Source organism: Arachis ipaensis, chromosome B03 (assembly GCF_000816755.2).
Source record: "Arachis ipaensis cultivar K30076 chromosome B03, Araip1.1, whole genome shotgun sequence".
Lineage (NCBI taxonomy): Eukaryota > Viridiplantae > Streptophyta > Magnoliopsida > Fabales > Fabaceae > Arachis > Arachis ipaensis.
Genome location: NC_029787.2, coordinates 11373715 through 11393857, shown reverse-complemented (window position 1 = coordinate 11393857; position 20143 = coordinate 11373715). Strand labels below are relative to the sequence as shown.

The 20143-nt window shown below is 34.0% G+C and overlaps 2 protein-coding genes and 1 long non-coding RNA gene across 3 annotated transcripts in view; all 3 read left to right on the top strand.

The window, feature by feature from the left end:
* Nucleotides 1–4289, top strand: part of LOC107629534 (protein EXPORTIN 1A-like) — an 11810-nt gene extending 7521 nt beyond the window's left edge. Inside the window, 12 exon segments of the mRNA XM_016332351.2 lie at nt 45–148; nt 283–372; nt 782–867; nt 960–1040; nt 1154–1336; nt 1483–1549; nt 1802–1912; nt 2041–2148; nt 2337–2474; nt 2565–2702; nt 2787–2891; nt 3614–4289. Coding sequence (XP_016187837.1) covers nt 45–148; nt 283–372; nt 782–867; nt 960–1040; nt 1154–1336; nt 1483–1549; nt 1802–1912; nt 2041–2148; nt 2337–2474; nt 2565–2702; nt 2787–2891; nt 3614–3736 — 1334 coding nt within the window. The 3' untranslated portion in view covers nt 3737–4289.
* Nucleotides 4805–7729, top strand: LOC107629535 (ADP-ribosylation factor). Its single transcript, XM_016332352.2, has 7 exons — nt 4805–5151; nt 5445–5535; nt 5956–6071; nt 6206–6265; nt 6345–6410; nt 7036–7241; nt 7336–7729. Exons 1-6 carry the CDS (start codon nt 5095–5097, stop codon nt 7231–7233), a joined length of 588 nt encoding a protein of 195 aa, XP_016187838.1. The 5' UTR covers nt 4805–5094; the 3' UTR covers nt 7234–7241; nt 7336–7729.
* LOC107629536 lies at nt 9199–15219 on the top strand. Its single transcript, XR_001617969.2, has 4 exons — nt 9199–9449; nt 9626–13065; nt 13599–13754; nt 14910–15219. It is a non-coding gene; the product is annotated as an uncharacterized LOC107629536 (long non-coding RNA).

The window sequence follows — 20143 nt, the reverse complement described above, 5'->3', positions numbered from 1 at the left end:
TCGATCTTAAGTTCGTTTTTATTTAGTTAGTTGTATTTGTGGATATTTAATTATTATTGTATTCTAGGTCGGTCACATGATTCAAGCAGAGTCTGATACACATAAGAGAGATGAATATCTTCAACGATTGATGGAACTCCCAAATCATGTATTTTATTTTCGTGATGAGCTATTTTAATTTTTAAACTGTCTTGCTATGTACATGAATTTGTTTTCTTTTTTCTTTGGGGTTTCTATAGAAGCTAATTGTTGGAGTTTGTAATTTCCTCTATTTTCCTCCAGAAATGGATGGAAATTATAGGGCAGGCACATCAAAATGTGGACTTCTTGAAGGATCAAGATGTAATTCGTACCGTGCTTAATATATTGCAGGTAATACCCTCAAAATTCATAGATATTCGGCTGTCTATTCCTTAATATTTTACCTTTGTGCAGTCTATTGCACAGTATAAGGTCGTCAGTGGTGGAAAACTTTGAATGATTTGTTTGTTGACTCAGCCAATGACCATTTTTTCTCCTACTCATGTCTAGTTTCGGGATGACATTCTTTGACAATTACCAATTCATCCTTGTACTCAACTTCGTGATAGCATAGTAGAATGTTTCCCGCTGCTTGTTATTTGACTGTTGTAGGCTTGTCACCATGGTTCGGGTTTCTGCTAGGTTATAATGTGTAATTGAATAATTGATATGATAAATTGTCAATTCCAAGGGTCTCACTTTTCGTAGATATTTTCTTATATGATGGTATGGTTTAATTTTAGTCTCTTGAAAATTGCAGACGAATACAAGTGTTGCATCTTCTTTAGGGACATATTTTCTCCCCCAAATTACATTGATATTTTTGGACATGCTGAATGTATACAGGTTTGTTCTTTCGATGTTGTGTGTATTGTGAACGTATTGTAATTTTATTATTTATTTCTGATGAATGCTCAACCATTTCCACCCTAAAACAGGATGTACAGTGAGCTTATTTCCAAGAGTATTTCAGAAGGAGGACCATTTGCATCAAGAACATCTTATGTGAAACTATTACGGTATGATAACCCTTCCTTTGTGGTGCAGACAGTGTTACTGTTTAGTTGCTTTTTTTTATGCAAACTGGGTTACTGTTTAGTTGCTTATATATACATGTGCTTCATGGATGCAGTTCGGTTAAGAGGGAGACACTTAAGCTTATTGAGACATTCTTGGATAAGGCTGAAGATCAACCACAAATCGGGAAACAATTTGTGCCACCAATGATGGATCCTGTTCTTGGAGATTATGCTAGGAATGTTCCTGATGCAAGAGAATCGGAGGTTTTGTCCCTTTTTGCCACAATTGTAAACAAGTATGCTTCTACTCATTTGTTTTTCCCCATTTATTTTTCCAAAATGCCAACCCTATGACAAATTTAGGTTGATAGTTATATTGTGAATGCTTACACTGACTCACTTCCTCTGTCTCTATCTGTCTCTGTGTGTATGTGCTTGCCAGGTATAAAGCTGCAATGATTGATGATGTACCTCGCATATTTGAAGCTGTTTTCCAGTGCACACTTGAGGTAACTGTGTAGAGTAATTTGTTATCATAAAAATAGTATAGCTTGGCATTATAATGTGATTGCTGCCCTACTGTTTAAGTGCTGTATTGTGGTTTGTTGTTACTTGAGATTTTAATTTGCATATTATGGTTAATATAGAAATTTTTTCTTCATGGTATGTTGTAAATCTATTCCCATCTAGTGGGATAAGGCTTCGTTGTTGTAAAATTGTTGTTTCTGGAAAGAAATATCAACTGGATTTTCTTTCTGCAGATGATTACTAAAAACTTTGAAGATTACCCAGAGCATCGGCTCAAGTTCTTCTCATTGCTTCGTGCCATAGCTACTCATTGTTTTCCTGCATTAATCCACCTATCAAGTCAGGTTGTCCCTCTTTCTCTACATGCAGAATCTAAAGCTGAAGTGTTTATCTGGCTTCTTTTGTTGAACTGAATTGTTAAAAATTGGAATATGTGTAGTATGTGCCTGATGTTGTTTGTTGTTTCTGTCAGCAACTGAAGCTTGTCATGGATTCGATTATATGGGCTTTCCGGCATACTGAAAGGAATATTGCTGAAACTGGGTTGAACTTGTTATTGGAGATGCTGAAGAAGTTTCAGGTGTGGTCTTCATATATTATTTTACTTGTCTTGTCATAAGACACCCTAACCTGAAGTTCTTTTTCTGCATTCTTATTTTTTTTGTTTGTTTTATTCCTGTTTTGGAGAGTAACTCCTCAATATTATCTTATCTATAATTATTCCCGCTGGTTCGTATTTTTTGGCTGATTGTCGGTATGCATAAACAGGGCTCAGAGTTCTGTAATCAGTTTTATCGGACCTACTTTTTGACAATTGAGCAAGAGATATTTGCCGTCTTGACAGACACCTTCCATAAGCCAGGGTTCAAATTACATGTGTTGGTGCTTCAGCATTTGTTCTGTCTGGTGAGTGTATCATCATGGTTCATTTTGCTTTACTAAAAACTGTGGTAATATGAGAAGAGTTACTGGAATAACAAGTTTGACATTTTTCAGTTGGAAACGGGGGTTATTACCGAGCCTCTTTGGGATGCTGCAACAAATCCCTTGCCATACTCGAGTAATGCAGTATTTGTACGTGAGTTTACTATAAAACTTCTAAGCACTTCATTTCCCAACATGACATCAGCAGAGGTAATTTGAGTGAAATAATATTTGTTGCCAGTTGATTGTCCCCTCCTTTACCAGAACAGATAACTAATTACAAGCGGTGTGTAGGTTACGCAATTTGTAACTGGACTCTTTGAGTCTACAAAGGATCTTTCAACATTTAAGACTCACATACGAGACTTTCTTGTACAGTCAAAGGAATTTTCAGCTCAGGTAATTTTTTTTGTTTATTATTATTTTTATTTTTGTTACTTGTATTCAACAAAATTGCTACTATGGCTTTCTTGTATTTTCTTGACCATTACATCTCGCCCTAATGGTTGGTTTGGAAAGCGTTTTGGAGAGGTGTTTGTGCTTTAGCATAAGCATAATTTCGTTTTGCGTTTGGTAAAAAAAAAGCTCATGTGGTTATGCTTGTAGCTTTTAATAGCCAGGGGTGTTTTTGAAAGCACCTAAGGAGGAGCTTTTCAAAGTTGGTTTGTGCTTATCAAAATTAAAAAGTCTAATATAATCTCGTACATTAATTAATATTCAAATTTAATTTTTATATTAATTTCTATTATAGTATTTTTAAATTTTAAAAGTTATTTTACCAAACGCACTTGTTGCTTATGTTATTTTTAAATGAATTTACCAAACACAGATGTTACAACTTTTAAAAAGCTAATTTTAATTTAATTTACCAAACACAGATGTTAAAAACTTTTAAAAAGCTAATTTTTAAAAGCTAGCTTTTATAAGCTACTTTTGAAAAGTAAAAGATACCAAATTAAGCTTTAGTATTTTGCTTGTTATTTGGCGAAGCTTTTATTTATTTGATCTTATTCCATTTCTAAATCACTTGCTTCTATTCTCTCGTCATTCAATGAAGCGTCTTGTGTGCTAACTTGCGTTAATATTATTGCTTGACTGTTATGTACCCCTCTGTACTTCAGGATAACAAGGATCTGTATGCTGAAGAGGCTGCAGCTCAGAGAGAGAGAGAGCGACAAAGAATGCTTTCTATTCCGGGGCTTATTGCCCCGAGCGAATTGCAAGATGAAATGGTGGATTCATAGATAGGCTAAACAGCGGGGAGTCAACTCCATGGTCACCTTAACTTGTTCAGCAGATGCATTGGTTTTACCAGAGTACAAGATACTGAGAAATGATGCAGCCTTTTTCCTCCAATTTTAGTTTTTTTTCCCCACGTCCCAATGCTTAATGTTTGGGGCTGGTTTGGCAAAGGTTTCTCTGGTTGTCGGAGTTTTGGCTAGCTGGCTGGGTGGGGATACTATTGCCATGTCATTTGGGTGAGTGTAGAGTATTTAGTTGCTAATTGAGGTTGATGATTAAGGGATTCAGTGAAAAATTCATCATTTATATATAGAATCTCAGGATGGAAAGAAGACTATGACTCCTTAGGTGTGCTAACCTCTGGCGGTTTGTGCAGAAACCCCTTGTGGTTTGATATTTTGTATTTTTTCACCAATTAATTCTTAGGGATATTGATGGACCATGAGTGCTCTGCTCTTAATATATGGTTTCATGATACTATTATTGTGTTATAAGTTTTGTTCTCTTCTCTCTCACAATAGAGGGAAAAAGATATTGTTCTATACTTTCTATTTTTAGTATTTCTTCAAAATCTGTTACATTGTCTTCACAAATGGAAAATCCTGTATGTGAAGTCGGATTATTTGCATTGTTGTTCTCTCGCATGGCTGTTGACTTGATAAAAAGGGATTGAATTCGATTATCAACTGATTGCAAGCTTTCAACTTAAATTCGTAAATAACCACTTAAATTCTTGTATTCAATTGGGCAATAAATTAGAAGAATAATATATAATTTTCTACCTCCATTAAACATATCCTTTTAGTTTTGTCGTGCATGTTAAACTCAGATATTATGTTTAGCAAGACTTAATCCTCTTTTGAGTGTAATTAAACCCAAAATGGTGGTGTTTTTTTACCAAGAGTTAAAATGTTTAACATTTAATTAAGGTGACCCACCTCTAATTAATAGCTTAATTATGCTGAGACTATCAAAATGGAGAGAATATTTTGATGGTCATCCAATCATTTGCGGGGATGATTAGATTCATTTATGAGTTATTTTTACTAAAAAGTAAAAAAAGGAGAATATTCTATTTTTCGTTTGATTAGTGTACTTCCTGAATTTGTTTATGTTGGAATTGTGTCCAAGTCAACACAGAAAGGGGAAAAGGAAGGAAGGAAGGAAGGAAGGAAGGGAAGAAGGAATAAAAGGAATTACGAAAGTGCTTAGAAACAAAGCAAACCCAGCTTACCCAAACCAACGCTGTTTTTTCTTTCCCTCCTTTCTTCGTATTGGTTCCTTCTTCTCAGATCGCTAATTCTTCTTTCGATTCGATTCGCTTCTTCGTCCATAGTTAGGATTTGATCTCGCCGCCGGCATGGGTCAAACGTTTCGTAAACTGTTTGATTCCTTCTTTGGCAACACTGAGATGCGGGTACCCTAATTCTCCTCATTCTCTACTATTTTTTATTACCTTCCATATAATAATAATTATTATCATGATTAATGATTGATATTTCTTCATTTAATTAATATAGCTTGCCTTTCAGGTTGTTAACAAATATGTTTGGTTTGCGGTCATCATGATCATTTTCAATTTTGGATGATTTATTTATATTACAATTTGCGCGCAATACGAATCGTGATTATGTTTGGTTTCTTGTTACATGCTACTCTTATTTATTTATTTTTTCTCATTTTCCTCTGAATTCCATTGATCCGATTCAGGTTGTGATGCTTGGTCTTGATGCTGCTGGAAAAACAACTATACTCTACAAGCTGCACATTGGAGAAGTTCTATCAACTGTTCCTACAATTGGTGCGTTTTCCTGTATTAATAGGATCCTTATTATTATTTCTTTTTGTTGAATATAAATTGAATTTGTTGTTTGGTCCTCTTGCATCTACTCGGTAGTTGCTAAAGGTAAAAAAATGTGTGTTTTTTATAGGCAGACAGTGTTAAGCTTCTTCAATGTTATTTATCTTATCTACTGCTTCAAGTAGCATGTATATGTGAATTTTTTTGGGTAAAAAAATGTTTGGTGAATTTTTTTTCTTTTGGTAATGGAGCTGGCTGGTTTCAGTATAAACTAGATTTTGTTGCAGTCACTATTGGTAGGGATGATAACTATAAGTAGTATGTATATGTGAATTGAATGGATGGAAGCATGTTTGAAGATTTCAGTTTAATAATAATCTATACATTATTTTGGACTTATAATTTCGCATGGCTTTGCAGGTTTCAATGTGGAGAAGGTTCAGTATAAAAATGTTGTATTCACAGTTTGGGATGTCGGAGGTCAAGAGAAATTAAGGGCACTTTGGAGGCACTATTTTAACAACACAGATGGTCTGGTAAGGATTAGTTTACGTTTGTGTTCCATTTGGTTTCTCTTGTGAAATGTTACTTTCTGTTACATTTATGGAAGAGGACTCACAAGCAAGCTAGGGGTTTAAAGTGTGATACTGATATGTGCATGTTTATGCAGATATATGTTGTTGACAGTCTTGACCGAGAGAGACTTGGGAAAGCAAAGCAGGAATTTCAGGTGATAAAAATAAAATCCAATACCATACACACAATGTTATTCCAACTAGAATTTGAATTGATCCATGGATTACTTGCAGACAATCATAAATGACCCATTTATGCTCAACAGTGTCATCTTGGTGTTTGCCAACAAACAGGATCTGGTATGTCTTTGTTACTTATTAAGCTATGGTCTTTAGGCCGAATGACCCCACATTTAAGGGTAAAAGAAGTAGAGATAAGTTAGAACCAAAGCGTTTAAATTGGTCGAGTTTGTTGATAGTCAATAATAATAATTATGCTATAGTTGTTAGCAGATTGTTCTATATTGGCATGTGCACAATGTAATTAATTCATATATCACTGTTGCAAGTATAGTAGTCTTCTTCATTTACTGGTATTAGTGAAAGTAAAAGTAGTTCAAATTAGTCACTCTGTGAAGGGTTTGGCTCTAAAATCATTTCCAAAAATTTTTTTGATTTGAATGTGGGGCCAAACTAATCTGATCTCCTAAGATATTTGGCATGGTGGGTTATCCTTTTGTAGGTTTTCTTATGTAAAGACTGTTAGCATTGATAGTGTATACGACTCCATCAAACCCTTCTTATCCCAGTATCTGTAGTCTTGTTAATTTCTTCACTTTCATTGAAATCGACCTGCACATCTATACATTTATCAGTTTCATATAATCTTAGACTACTGTTCCTGTTGAACTCCAACAATTTATGGGGTTTTGCCTTTTTTCTCAAGTGAGTTTATAATTGTGAATATCTTATTTTAATTGTTCAGAGAGGAGCAATGACACCAAGGGAGGTATGTGAAGGATTAGGTCTCTTTGACCTCAGGAATAGAAAATGGCACATACAAGGCACTTGCGCGCTTAGGGGAGATGGCCTTTATGAGGGCTTGGACTGGTTGTCCTCAACTTTGAAAGAGAGACAGGCTGCTGGATACTCTTCAATAGCACTAGGAACCTCATCCTTCTAATTTTCCAGGTTTGAACTTTGATGAACTACCATCTTTCATTCATGACTTGCTTTCGCATATATTTGTCATTAACTTAATTAAATGTGTATTTCTCTATTGCAGCTATTTTGGCCTTAGGCTTTGGCGATTGATGCCATGATGCATGGTTGTAGGGTTTGGCCAGTTCATTCTAAAATGTTGTGAATGTTAATCAAATTTTTTTTAGACTCACATCTGGAGCTCGTGAGGTATATATAGTTGGTTCAACTTTTTAGGGTATTTGAGATATGACTTACTCAAATTATAGTAAGTTTGTGAATTAACTAGATTCGGTTGCCGTATTTGAAACCTCTCATTTAAGTGCTGCGTGGATCATTTATTCATTCTCCCCTGATTTCCTCCTTGCTCTGATTCTGTGTGTCTGTGTCTGCGTTCCTCAAATATCATTACCCTATAAATAATTATTCTGAGTTTCTGACACAACATTGGGAGCTTGTCATGATCTCTTTGTCGCCAACGTTGTTAATAATTTTTCATGTTTTGCTTATCGGGTGAACCAGCCTCTATTTTATTTATTTATTTTTGTTTATCATGTTATGCCACACTCTACTGTCTCGATACTTAGTACTATCTAAAAGAACAAACATCAAATAATTTTGATTGTTGGAATCTAGTGTAGAATGACACGCTCTACCGTAATTGAGCTTTTAATTTGCGCCGTGCGAGTATATATTGTGTTAATAAGAGAGAAATAATGTTTACAAATATACAATAATTTAGAAAATGTTGCTACAATAATGTATGTAATTACTAATTACCAAGAGCCTTTTTTTTTGGGTCGTGAAGACCTATATTAACTCATAATGTCAGAATGAATTGATGGTTCGAAAATACAAGAAAAATGTTTAAAATGTGTAAAAGTCATGTGGATATCAGGGTTCTGAAAATCAGATTGATTTGGCCAACCGGACTGATCCGACCGTGAATGGAAAGTAATTACGGTTCGGTTTATCATATGAAACCGTCTATCCAAAAACCGGATGCGAGCCATTGAACGTAGTCAGTGACTTGGTGATGCACGGTCCTCGTGTCCTCATTCTCCTTAGTAGGGCTGACAATGGATAGGGTAGGGTAGGGTTTGGACTCTATCCTAATTCTATCCGCGAATTAAAAACTTTTTTAAAATTCTACCCTATCCTATCCGCGGGTTGAGAATCTCTCAACCCTAACTCTACCCGCACCCTAAAGTTTTAAATCCTATCCTACCCGACCCTACCCGCAGAAAAATAAAAATTTTTCAAGCAAATATAAAATTCAACTATTCCAAATTTTATACATATTAATAACATAGAAAATAAAAAATTAAATTTAAATTAAAATTAAAAACAATAAAATCTTAAAAAAATCCAACATAAAATTACAAATAATATGATCATCAACTAACTTAGTGGTTATTTCAAGTTTTTATAAGAGAAAGATTATGAGTTCAATACTTACTTTTTTCACTACATACATAACTTTTACATATATATTATATAATATATTAGGGGTGCGAGTAGGGTAGGATAGGGTATACCCTAAACTCGTACCTTACCCTACCCGCAGGCAAATTCGTACTCTATCCTACCCTACCCGCAGCGGGTAGAGTAGACAACCCTATCCGAATGGGTTGGTTCGAGTTTGGTTCGGGTTGGGTACCCGCAGGTAGGGTATATATTGTCAGCCCTACTCCTAGGGGTGTCAAAAATTCCCAAGAGGCGGGATCCCCGTGGGGACCGCCTCGAATGAGCCCCGATGACGAGAAATTTTCCCTGCGGGAACGGGGGGCAAAATTCCCCCGAAACAGATGCGGAGATCCGAGCAGGGATCCCCGTCCCCGTCCCCATATTCCCCACAGCCCCGAATATATTAAATTACTTGAATACTATTAATAATTTATTTTTTACTTTGGTTTTTTAGTCATTTCACCTTCCATATATATATCGAAAATTTGGAAACCCTAGCCCCTCTTTCCACACACTAGTGCCGCTACCAGCTAGTCAGCTACCCAGTCACCCTCCTCGCGAAGACGCGAACCCCCCCTTCTGCGTTCTCTCCGTCCTCTTTGCACCCAGCCAGCCACCTCCGAACACCTCCCTAGCGGCCTCACCACTGTCGTCCTCTGTCGCCAGCGTTCTTCGCCAGCTTCCGTCGTCCGTTACTCTCCCTCGAATCTCTGCTCACTGCCTTCGCCGAAGGTAATGCCTCGATTCTTTCCCTTAGTCAGTCCTCAGTGCTTGTTCTTGGAATCTTGGTTTGATTGGATTTGTTGACTTGGCTCCTTGTTTGAGCTTGATGATAAATTTTAATTTGATAACTCTGTTACTGATTGAATGGATAATGTTGTCTTACACACTTTTCTTATCTCGTCTAGCTTCTGTTCTCCTACCGCTCTGATCATGGATATGATCTTCGAGCTCGGCTTTGTCTCGGCCAGCTTGCAGCTTGTTAAGAAGGAGCTATTTGTTATACTTGGTGCTGACGAAGAGCTGAAGAAGCTGGAAAGGACCCTGCTGAAAGTTCAGGTTCTTTTTGATAGTGTGAAAGCAATGCAGCACTACCCTCTCGATTACAAGATGCAGCAACTATGGCTTCATGACACTTGGTGTGTGTTACTTGATGCTGAGGACTTAATAGATGAGATTGCCTTGGAAATCTCAAAATTTACTCCCGATGACCTCAGCTATCTCATGGGTGATGGCAACCGGTTGAGAAACTCTGTCTTAGCTGGGCTTAAGCTTAATATTCCATCCTCCATTGTTGATATGAGACAGCAACTGGAGGATATTGAGAGGAAGGCGGCCAATTTTATGAATGAGTTGTACAAAATCAACCAGTTTCACTCTATAAGCAAGCTGCAATCCAGTTCCTGGTAGATGCATCCTGTGTAATTGGAAGGGAAAATGACATGGAAAAAATTCTATCATTGTTGTTAGCTAATGACATGATGAATGAAAATTTTGCAGTCATTGCATTAGTGGGAATGATGGGAGTAGGAAAAACTACACTAGCCCAGTTTGTCTACAACAATGATGATGTGGCGGACAATTTTGAATTAATTTCTGGTGATGAAGATGCAAAAAGAATTACAAGGTCGATGGTTGAAGCTGTTTGCGAGAAAAACTTTGAGTAGTCTGATATGGATCAAATTCAAGTTACACTTAAAAAGGTACTCCGGAAAAAGAAAGTTTTAATTGTACTAGTTGGCATTTGCAATGAAGATGTAGTTGGCATTTGCAATGAAGATGCAAATGATTGGGAGATTCTTTGCTTGCCATTCAATGTTGCTGCTAAGGGAGCAAAATATTGGTGACTACATCAAGTATGTTTGTTTCAGAGATGGTTGCCACAATTTCGATGTGTCATGTGCACACTTTATCTGATCAAGACTGTTGGAGAATAATAGAGAAAAGAGCATTCTCAAGCTTTATTCTGGATGATTTCAAATGTTCGGTGTTGGAGGAAATTTGATTTAAAATTGTACAAAAATGCAATAAATTACCATTGATAGCAAAGATGTTTGGAAATGTTTTGCGATTTAATCACGATGAAAAGAAGTGGGAAGCTATATTGAAAAGCAAACTATGGGAACTTCCAGCATCTCGAAATATATTTTCAGCATTGAAATCGAGTTATGATCAATTGCTTTCTTGTTTGCAAAGATATTTTGATTATTGTTCTATTGTTCCTCCAAATTATAAATTCAGCAGAGATGAGTTGGTCAAGTTGTGGGTATCTGAAGGCTTCATTCAACAAAGCGGAGTAAAAACGACACAAGAAATTGGTGGAGAATATTTTGATATCCTGGTTCAGAGGTCATTTTTTCAACTCTCACCAATGGATCACGGTAACCATCAAGTATTTAGAATGCATAATCTCATTCATGAATTTGTTGAATTGGTTTCTGATGGGCTGTGCATTAGAGTGGAAGATGGCATGTCATCGCCAATTTCCAATCTTAAAATGTCAGACATACATCTTTAATCTGTGACGAACGTTCAAATAGAACACTTGAGCATTTTTAGTAAATGTGATCGAATGAGGACTCTTATTTTGTTTTCTAAGAGTGGTGATATCCCTGTCAAGATGATTCCTTTGGCGAAATCAATTTCAGTTATTTGAGGGTTCTAAACTTGAGTTTTTTCGATATCAGAGAGTTACCTGAAGCTATTGGTACAGCAAAACACATGCGCCATCTTGATGTGTCTAGCACTCCTATTAAAGAGCTACCTGAATCAATTATAAATCTGAATGGGATGAAAACGCTTAAGCTCAACAACTGCATCCACCTACTCAAATGGCCCAAGAATACGAAGAATCTTGTTCTAATCTTCATGTTCTTGGGACAAGATTCTTCATGTTCTTGGGAGTGAAGATTGGAACAAGATTCTTCATGTTCTTGGGCCATTCGAGTAGGTGAATGCAGTTGTTGAGTTTAAGCGTTTTCATCCCATTCAGATTTGTAATTGATTCAGGTAGCTCCTTAATAGGAGTGATGGACACATCAAGATGGCGCATGTGTTTTGCTGTACCAATAGTTTCAGGTAACTCTCTGATATCGAAAAAACTCAAATTTAGAACCATCAAATAACTGAAATTGATTTCGCCAAAGGAATCATCTTGACAGGGATATCACCACCCCTAGAAAACAAAATAAGAGTCCTCATTCGATCACATTTACTAAAAATGCTCAAGTGTTCTATTTGAACGTCGTCACAGATTAAAGATGCATGTCTGACATATTTAAGATTGGAAATTGGCGATGACATGCCATCTTCCACTCTAATGCACAGCCTATCAGAAACAAATTCAGCAAATTCATGAATGAGGTTATGCATTCTAAATACTTGATGGTTACCGTGATCCATTGGTGAGAGTTGAAAAAATGACCTCTGAAACCAGGATATCAAAATATTCTCCACCAATTTCTTGTGTCGTTTTTACTCCGCTTTGTTGAATGAAGCCTTCAGATACCCACAACTTGACCAACTCATCTCTGCTGAATTTATAATTTGGAGGAACAATAGAACAATAATCAAAATATCTTTGCAAACAGAAGGCAACTGGTCATAACTCGATTTCAATGCTGAAAGTATATTTCGAGATGCTGGAAGTTTTCATAGTTTGCTTTTCAATATGGTTTTCCACTTCTTTTCATCGTGATTAAATCACAAAACATTTCCAAAAATCTTTGCTATTAATGGTAATTTGTTGCATTTTTGTGCAATTTTGAATCCAATTTCCTCCAACACCGAGCGTTTGAAATCATCCGGAATAAGGCTTGAGAATGCTCTTTTCTCTATTATTCTCCAACAGTCTTGATCAGATAAAGTGTGCACATGGTACATAGGAATTGTGGCAACCATCTCTGAAACAAACATACTTTGTGTAGAATTGCATTTGTGTAGCTTTCCCGTTTCTTGGCGATCTTCTAATGCTGAAAGATCTTCACATTGAAAAGATCAGTAAATTGGAGTACGTTGACGTGACAGAGTCTTACCTGGTTATCAGTCTTTGCGAGCTCTTACATTGTGTAATATGCAAGACTTAAGAGAATGGAGGGCTTTGAAGGCGGGTGACATGGCTAAACTTGAGAAAATAGAATTTTCTGAATGTCCCAAGCTTAAATGCTTACCAAGGGGACAACTACCAAGCTCGGTGAAATGTTTAATCATCAGAAATTATATCAATTTAAAAGCTCGATGTATGGACCGTGGGAGTGAAGATTGGAACAAGATACAGTCAATCCCTAAAGTTGAGATTGACCAGGAGGATTGTCAGCGCAACATCTGATATAGGACAGATAAATGCCAGGTAGTAACTACATATTTATCATCATGAACAGCATGATTTTCTTTTAAATTTATACTTGTCTTCATTGTTAGTACTGATGTTAAAAGATTTTGACACTAAAGGGAGCAGACCTTAGATAAATTCAAAGTTATTTGTATGTGCTTTGAATAAAAAACCTGATTTCTCTGTAGCACACCCTTCTCCATATCAGTTATGTTATCTTTTATTACTTAACCTTTGATTCTTGCTTCATCTTTATAGAATGGAGCATAGGCGTATAATTNTTTGAGCAAACCATACTTGAAACTGCATGTAGTAAGGGTTACAGACGTGACCTACCTTCCTCCACTCGATTGTTTGATGATTTTGCAATTGGGTAGTTTTAATCTTGAAATAATTTGTCAAAGAAAAAATTGTAGCTACAATCAATTCTTGAAGACTCTTGTTTTATCAATCTGTCAATTGAATTCGCCTTTTACCCTTTGTAAAAGTTGCATCTGATTAATTGTCATTATAACTGCTGATTGTTCATGTTTTATATGGTGTAACTACAGCCTTGTTGGGTGGAGAATATGCTGCAGCAAGTAACTCTCTTTATTGGCCTAAAATCAATGAAAGACTCGTAGGATTATCAGATGCTGTGATGAATAACAGTTGCCCTGTACTTAATGAACTTGCTGAAGCAGAGATGCTTGTCAAAGAAAGAAAAGGTTAGACTCCGATGCAACCACCCAAAATTTTTGCATAATTTGTGATTTATCTAAAATCAAGATGTTATAATCATTTTTTTGTGTGACTAGATGTTATAATCTATATTACACATTTATTTTGGATCAAAACTCGTAAATATTAATGATAAATGTTATAAGTGACTAACAACATACTTAAAATGTTTTGAAAATAAGTTAGTGTCTAATAGCTATATAAGAAATTTTCCTTTTGCTCTAAGTCGCCCAAAATTATGTCATATACGTGTATGCTCTATTATATTTTTATTTTCATTTATTTAGGTTTTTGTTTTGAAATATCTCCCATTCATTTTTCTATGTTATATATATGTGTGTTTTTTTTGGGACAAGTATTTTAAATGTTTTTTTGTAATATATTTTTTTTTGGATTACTCTTAATTTGTAGTTTTACATATTTATTTTTAATTATCTTTTATCTATCATCATTATACATTTGCTTATTGTCTACTTCTACTATGTATAATGTGAATTGAGGAAGGATTTGGTGCACATAGCATTTTTGAATTTATATTCCTAAAATACTCTCTGTCATGTATATTTATAAAAAAGAAAATAAATTTTCTAGCTATTGTTAAGATTGAAACCTAAGAACTTTAGACTCCAAAAGATAAAACCTAACAACTTTAGCTTACCATGAAAAGTATCTACTATCATCTTAACTAAACTCACAGGTATTAATGTATACATATTTAATAAATGAACAGTTGAATTAATAGGCACTAATGGAGATATGTGAGTTCTGAGAGTTTTTGTGTACCGATTTCTTTTTCTAAAATATTTTTCATCGTATATAACATATAAAATAAAAAAACTCACGATCTTATCTAATCCCACACTTGTAAATATCACACATATTTTATGACTAGAATTCTAGAAAGATGAATTAATAGACATGCTTGTGTTACATATATAATGGGGAAGGATATAGAAGGATTTTGGTGCTCAAATTTCGTTTTCTAAATTCTCATTCATTATAGACAACTTATAAAAATATTTTTCTACTATTTGATTCATGAAAAATACATTTCACTGTTTTTTTGTAATTGTTACACAGTGTTGCTGTTCATGCATTAGTTCCGTTACTTTTTTTAATTATATTTTTATTTTTAATATCAGGTTGAAGCATTTTGGTTTGTGATTATCGTTGTTGCGCTAGATGCAGGGAGCAATTATTGGTACTACAAGAGTACAAGGCATGTAAAAACTGTTTCAAAAAAGTAGATATTGGACAAGAATGTTATTGATTTTGATTAGATAAGTTGTGGTTACCATGTGAATTTCAAACTCCATTTAAAGTAGCATATACTATTTTGGTTTCTTAGTTAAAATCTATGGTATGCACCATAGGTGTAGACTTCAATCGATAATAGTTTATGGGACTGGCAATTTACTTAAACAATGTATTATTGATGTGAGTTTTGATAGATATGTTTTCTAATAGGTGGTTTCGTAGGTGCGGAAAATATATTAAGGACCTTTAATCCTTCTAAGCTCCAAGATATTTTTAAAAATTATGAAAAATATAAAGGTAAATTTGTAATATTAAAATTTAATTTATTAAAAAAGTTCCCAAATTTTTGAATTTTCTAAACTATCCTATCATTCATCAATTTTAGAGTGCACGCTACCCACCTCCGTAGTTCCATGGTCGCTATCCTCTCCATCCTCCAGGCATTCATCCTCAGAATTTCCTTTCCACTTCGTCACTACTGCCACCTCTTACACCTCATTCTTCTGCACCAGCTTCTCCTCTTTTCCTCAGTGGAGAGCACGCAAACGTGCAATTGCGATGAAAAAACACACATGGTTTTTGTTTTGTGGGGGTACAATAGAAAAAGTAAAAGAAAAAGGAATAAGAAAAGAAAAACAAGAAATTAATTCCAATGACATAGTCAGCCACTCTAACCATTAATATTAAATATGAAATTTTCGTATCTAATAGTCCAATTCCACTAAGTAGTATTTGAAAATTATAAGAGAATGGGATCTCAATGCCACAATTTTAATTTGTCATTCTTTTGGGACCTTAACGTAAATTATAAAAGTTATATAAAGAATGACAACCACAAATAGAATATTTTGAGTTGGTCCTCCAAGTTCCAACTTTTAGATTTCCCCACCAAACACAATGGACTTTCAAATTTAATAATTAATAGTTTGTGCTGTGATTTTTTTGTTTTTTGTGTTAGATGGATTAGATAATAGATATCCCTCTTAAGCATTATAAATTTACCCACATTACACTCACATACGTAATACTTAAAAATTTCGTCCACCATAATGTTGTCTAGTCAAGTTTTAAATTGAGGTGCACTTATTGCAAGGCATAAATGATGACTATACTAGTAAGGAAATGGATCCTGGAAAAAACACTTGAAAAAATAAAGTGTCTTTAAGGCACTGTATCTATGATGCACGGACACTTAATACGGATACGGAACATGATAGGAGATAGGATATGTCGATATGCGAATTTTAAAATCTTATATGATACGGGGACCCGCATACATATAAAATATAAAGTATTTTTTAGATAAATTGTAATGATATTTTGATATTTTATTAATATTAAAATATAAATTAAAATTTTTAATTATTTTTAACGTCTTATTTTAATTATATCAAGTATTTAAAATATTTTTTGTTTTAATAAATAATAATATATACTATATCTAAATTTATTTTAAGAATATATGTTAAGAATAAGACTGGACACGTTGACACGTGATAGTATTTAGGTGTGTCCAAACGTATTCGGAGAAAAAATTTTTATTTTTTATTAAAACACGGTTGAATACAGCAGACATGCGTGTTGGATGAGTGTCAGTAAGTGTCGTATCCGAAATGTGCGCGGACACAAAAATTCAACGAAATGTCTGTGCTTCATAGCACTATACACCGTGATGGTTTTTCAGTGGCTAAGAGAAGGGGGTTGAATCTTAGCCCCCTTTTTTGCTTATTAAAACTTGCTGGTCTTTAAAACAACTTCTGGAGACTTTTTGATTTTTGTCTCGTACCCAACCACGAGACTTTTCTTTTTATCTCGTCACCCGGCATGAGATATTTTTTTATTTTATCTCCTATGCAGCAGAAACAGAAATGGAGTAGAAGAAAGAGAGAGAATCACACCACGATATATCCTAGTTCAGCTATCCAGTGCAATGCAGCCTACATTCAGTCTCCATCACAACAATGATGGAATTTCACTATAATCTTCATGATTACATACACCAATTCTCCTTAGGAACTACCCTTCCTATCCGGGACAAGTCCAGAATCTAAACCCTAATCCTGAACTTGACTTGGTCACAGCCAAGCTTTCAACTGCTAAGTGCTAACCCAACTTGTAAGGAAATTCCCACAGAATTATGAAATACAACACAGATGTACAAAGGACCTCTAAAGACATCTATGACTTTTTCTTTTAATTTTGCACTCTCTGTCTTTTTTCGCTCTATGGCTTTTTCATACAAACCTCACTGTTTGCTTTTTTTCATGAGACTCAAGACAGACAAATTTAAACAGAAAATTACAAAACAGAAAACATTGAAGGAAAAGAACTTCTGTTAGTTTAGGTAGTTATGAGAACTCTGTGTCTTACACTCTTACTCCTTACTTCAAGCCGTGGCTGTTCTCCCTTATTTATAGAAGGGGAAGCCTCCAAGATTGAAGTTCTTGAACTGAGCCAACTTCTTCTTCTTCATGCAAACCGGTTCGGCTAGAGAGAGAGGAGAGGAAACTGAATGTAAAATCCAACATGCAATTACCTCTGTGTCTTCCTTTTACACCAAACTTTATCAATCTGACCCATCCATCTTGACTTGCACTCCAAGAAGGATCTCTAGCCCTTGATGAGTTCTTGATGATGACAGCTTCTTCTGCTCTAACTTCTGCATCTTCTCCACGTAACTACAGTAGCTACCTCCTGTGGTGGTTGATCAAAAGCTGAGACAAGTCATCCCTTAAGGATCTTCTTCCATTTTTAGTATGGAGAAGCTGAGATCTCTTCACCAAATCTTACCATTTGTGGTGAAGATTTCAGCCACAACATACTTTTTGTTTTCTTTTTCTTGACATCATTACAATGGTCTTGTTACTTGCTTCTTCTTCTCTTCGGTAGCTTGCCATAGCTTCCATGCTTTCTCTGTGAAATGACCGAGAGTGAGAAGAAAGAGTAGAGAGAGAAGAAAGAGAAAGAAGAAAAGCATTCAATGGATTTGAACAAATGAATTAAACTAAATTCATTTTCTTCCCTTTTTGCTTTAGATAGCGTGTAGCATTGATGATCACAATCAAATCAATTACTAATTTCTCTCTCATGGTTCTAATGTCTGCATTTAACTATTCTTAATAAAAATTTGAATTTCATCAAGCAAAGGGTGTGAAATCTGTTGGAGTATGCAGCATTATTATTAAAGAAAATGGCTTTCATTAAGTTAAAAGAGTAAAGAAAGTATTATGCCCCCATTTCTTTTTCTTTACTTTCCGACCAATTTTTTTCGTCTTGTAGCAAATAATAATTCTTGGGTTTGTTTAAATGAATATGACCCAATAAACAAAATAATGATTCATCCACACATTATATTGTAAATTTTGGGCAAAACTAAATGTTTGGCTTCATGTTAGGTTAGTCAATTTTTCAGTCCAACAGTAGAATTTGCACAATAAAATTATTAATTAATAAGTGTGAATTAAAAATTAAATTAATAATTTTACAATTAATTATGTTAATAATGTTTGATCATCATTAATTTTAATTTGAAATTTTTCAAACTCATCACACTGAATTATCAAATCAGTCAGGATTAAGGAATTTCTTCATACACCAACTGTATCCTATAATGTTCTTCGCCTTGTCTTTTCCTTGCATCCAAACTACGTACAGCAAATTGCTCCACCCAACCTGGAGATTCTAGACAAAAATTGCTCCTTCTAATTGTTATGTTACATCAGCATCTAAGGCTTGGTTTGATAAAAAATTTTAAATAGGCATTTGTATTTTTTAAAAGACAAGCTCTTCATCTTTATTTAGTAAATTAAAAAAATTATATATTTGTACTGGTTATTTTTAAAAGATAAAAATATTTTTAAAATTTAATGTGAAATTTTTAAAATTTGTGTTTATCAAAATTAAAAAATCTAATATAATTTTATACATTAAATAATTTTTAAATTTAACTTTCATATTTATTATGGTCTTTTTTAATTTTAAAAGTTGTTTTACCCGACATAACTATGGTACTTATACTTATCAAAAGTTGTCTAAGATAGAAAATCAGGTCCAAAAAGGTTGAAAGTTCATCCAATAAAAGTGGCTTCTTTTACTGCTGCTATAGCTTTCATAAGCCATTTTCAAAAAGTAAAATGTTTATCAAACTAAGCCTTAATCGTGTTAATCGTTATGTCACTACTTAGGGTCCGTTTGGAAAAGTTCGAAAGTTACATTTTTTCGACTTTTGACTTATAAAAAGTTATATTAATAGTGTTTAGTACAATTTTTTATATATATGCTTTTAACTTCCCAAAAAGTTATTTAAGAGTTTTTGAAAAAGTTAAAAAATTTGACTTCTCTCTTTTTCAAAAAGCTATTTTATCATTCTTATTTAATACACAACTTTAAAATAAGTACTTCTATAATAACTTTTCAAATACAAAATAACTTATTTATAAGCTACTATTAATAAAAGTCCTTATACTTTAAACTCTTTTTTCAAAAGAGCTTATTTAAAAAGTTTACCCAAACTGTCCTTAAACTTAGTTTGGTAAAATTTTTACTTTTTAAAAGTAACTTATTTTAGTAAAATTTTTACTTTTTAAAAATAACTTATAAAAACTAGTTTTTAAAAATTAGCCTTTTAAAAATTGTAGCATCTGTGTTTGGTAATTTAAATTTAAAATAACTTTTAATAAACACAAATAATAATAAATGCGTTTGGTAAAATAACTTTTAAAATTTAAAATACTATAATAAACATTAATGTAAGAATTAAATTTAGATATTAATTAATGTATGATGTTATATTAGATTTTTTAATTTTGATAAGTACAAATTAACTTTAAAAGTTTCTCTTTAAATATTTTCAAAAATATCCCTAATTTTTAAAAGGTGTAAGTATAAGTACATAAACTTTTTTATTTACCAAACGTAAATCGAATACTTGTGCTTTTTAAAAACACAAATACCTCTACCAAACCAAGTCTTAATACGAGAAAAGAAATAATAAAAGAAAAATTTCCGAAACCAAAAGTATTTTTCTCCCTAGGAGAAACTTATTTAAGCTTTTGCAGAGAGAATAGTCTTTTTGTGATTCTGTGACCTGATACCATTCAACCACCCGAAACTAGGAAAA

What these genes read in the sequence shown, in the direction of transcription:
- LOC107629535 (XM_016332352.2), top strand. Translation starts at nt 5,095, where the DNA reads ATGGGTCAAACGTTTCGTAAACTGTTTGATTCCTTCTTTGGCAACACT. An exon ending in TTAACAACACAGATGGTCTG is followed by an intron (nt 6,072 to 6,205) that starts GTAAGGATTAGT and finishes ATGTTTATGCAG; the next exon opens with ATATATGTTGTTGACAGTCT. An exon ending in TTGCCAACAAACAGGATCTG is followed by an intron (nt 6,411 to 7,035) that starts GTATGTCTTTGT and finishes TTAATTGTTCAG; the next exon opens with AGAGGAGCAATGACACCAAG.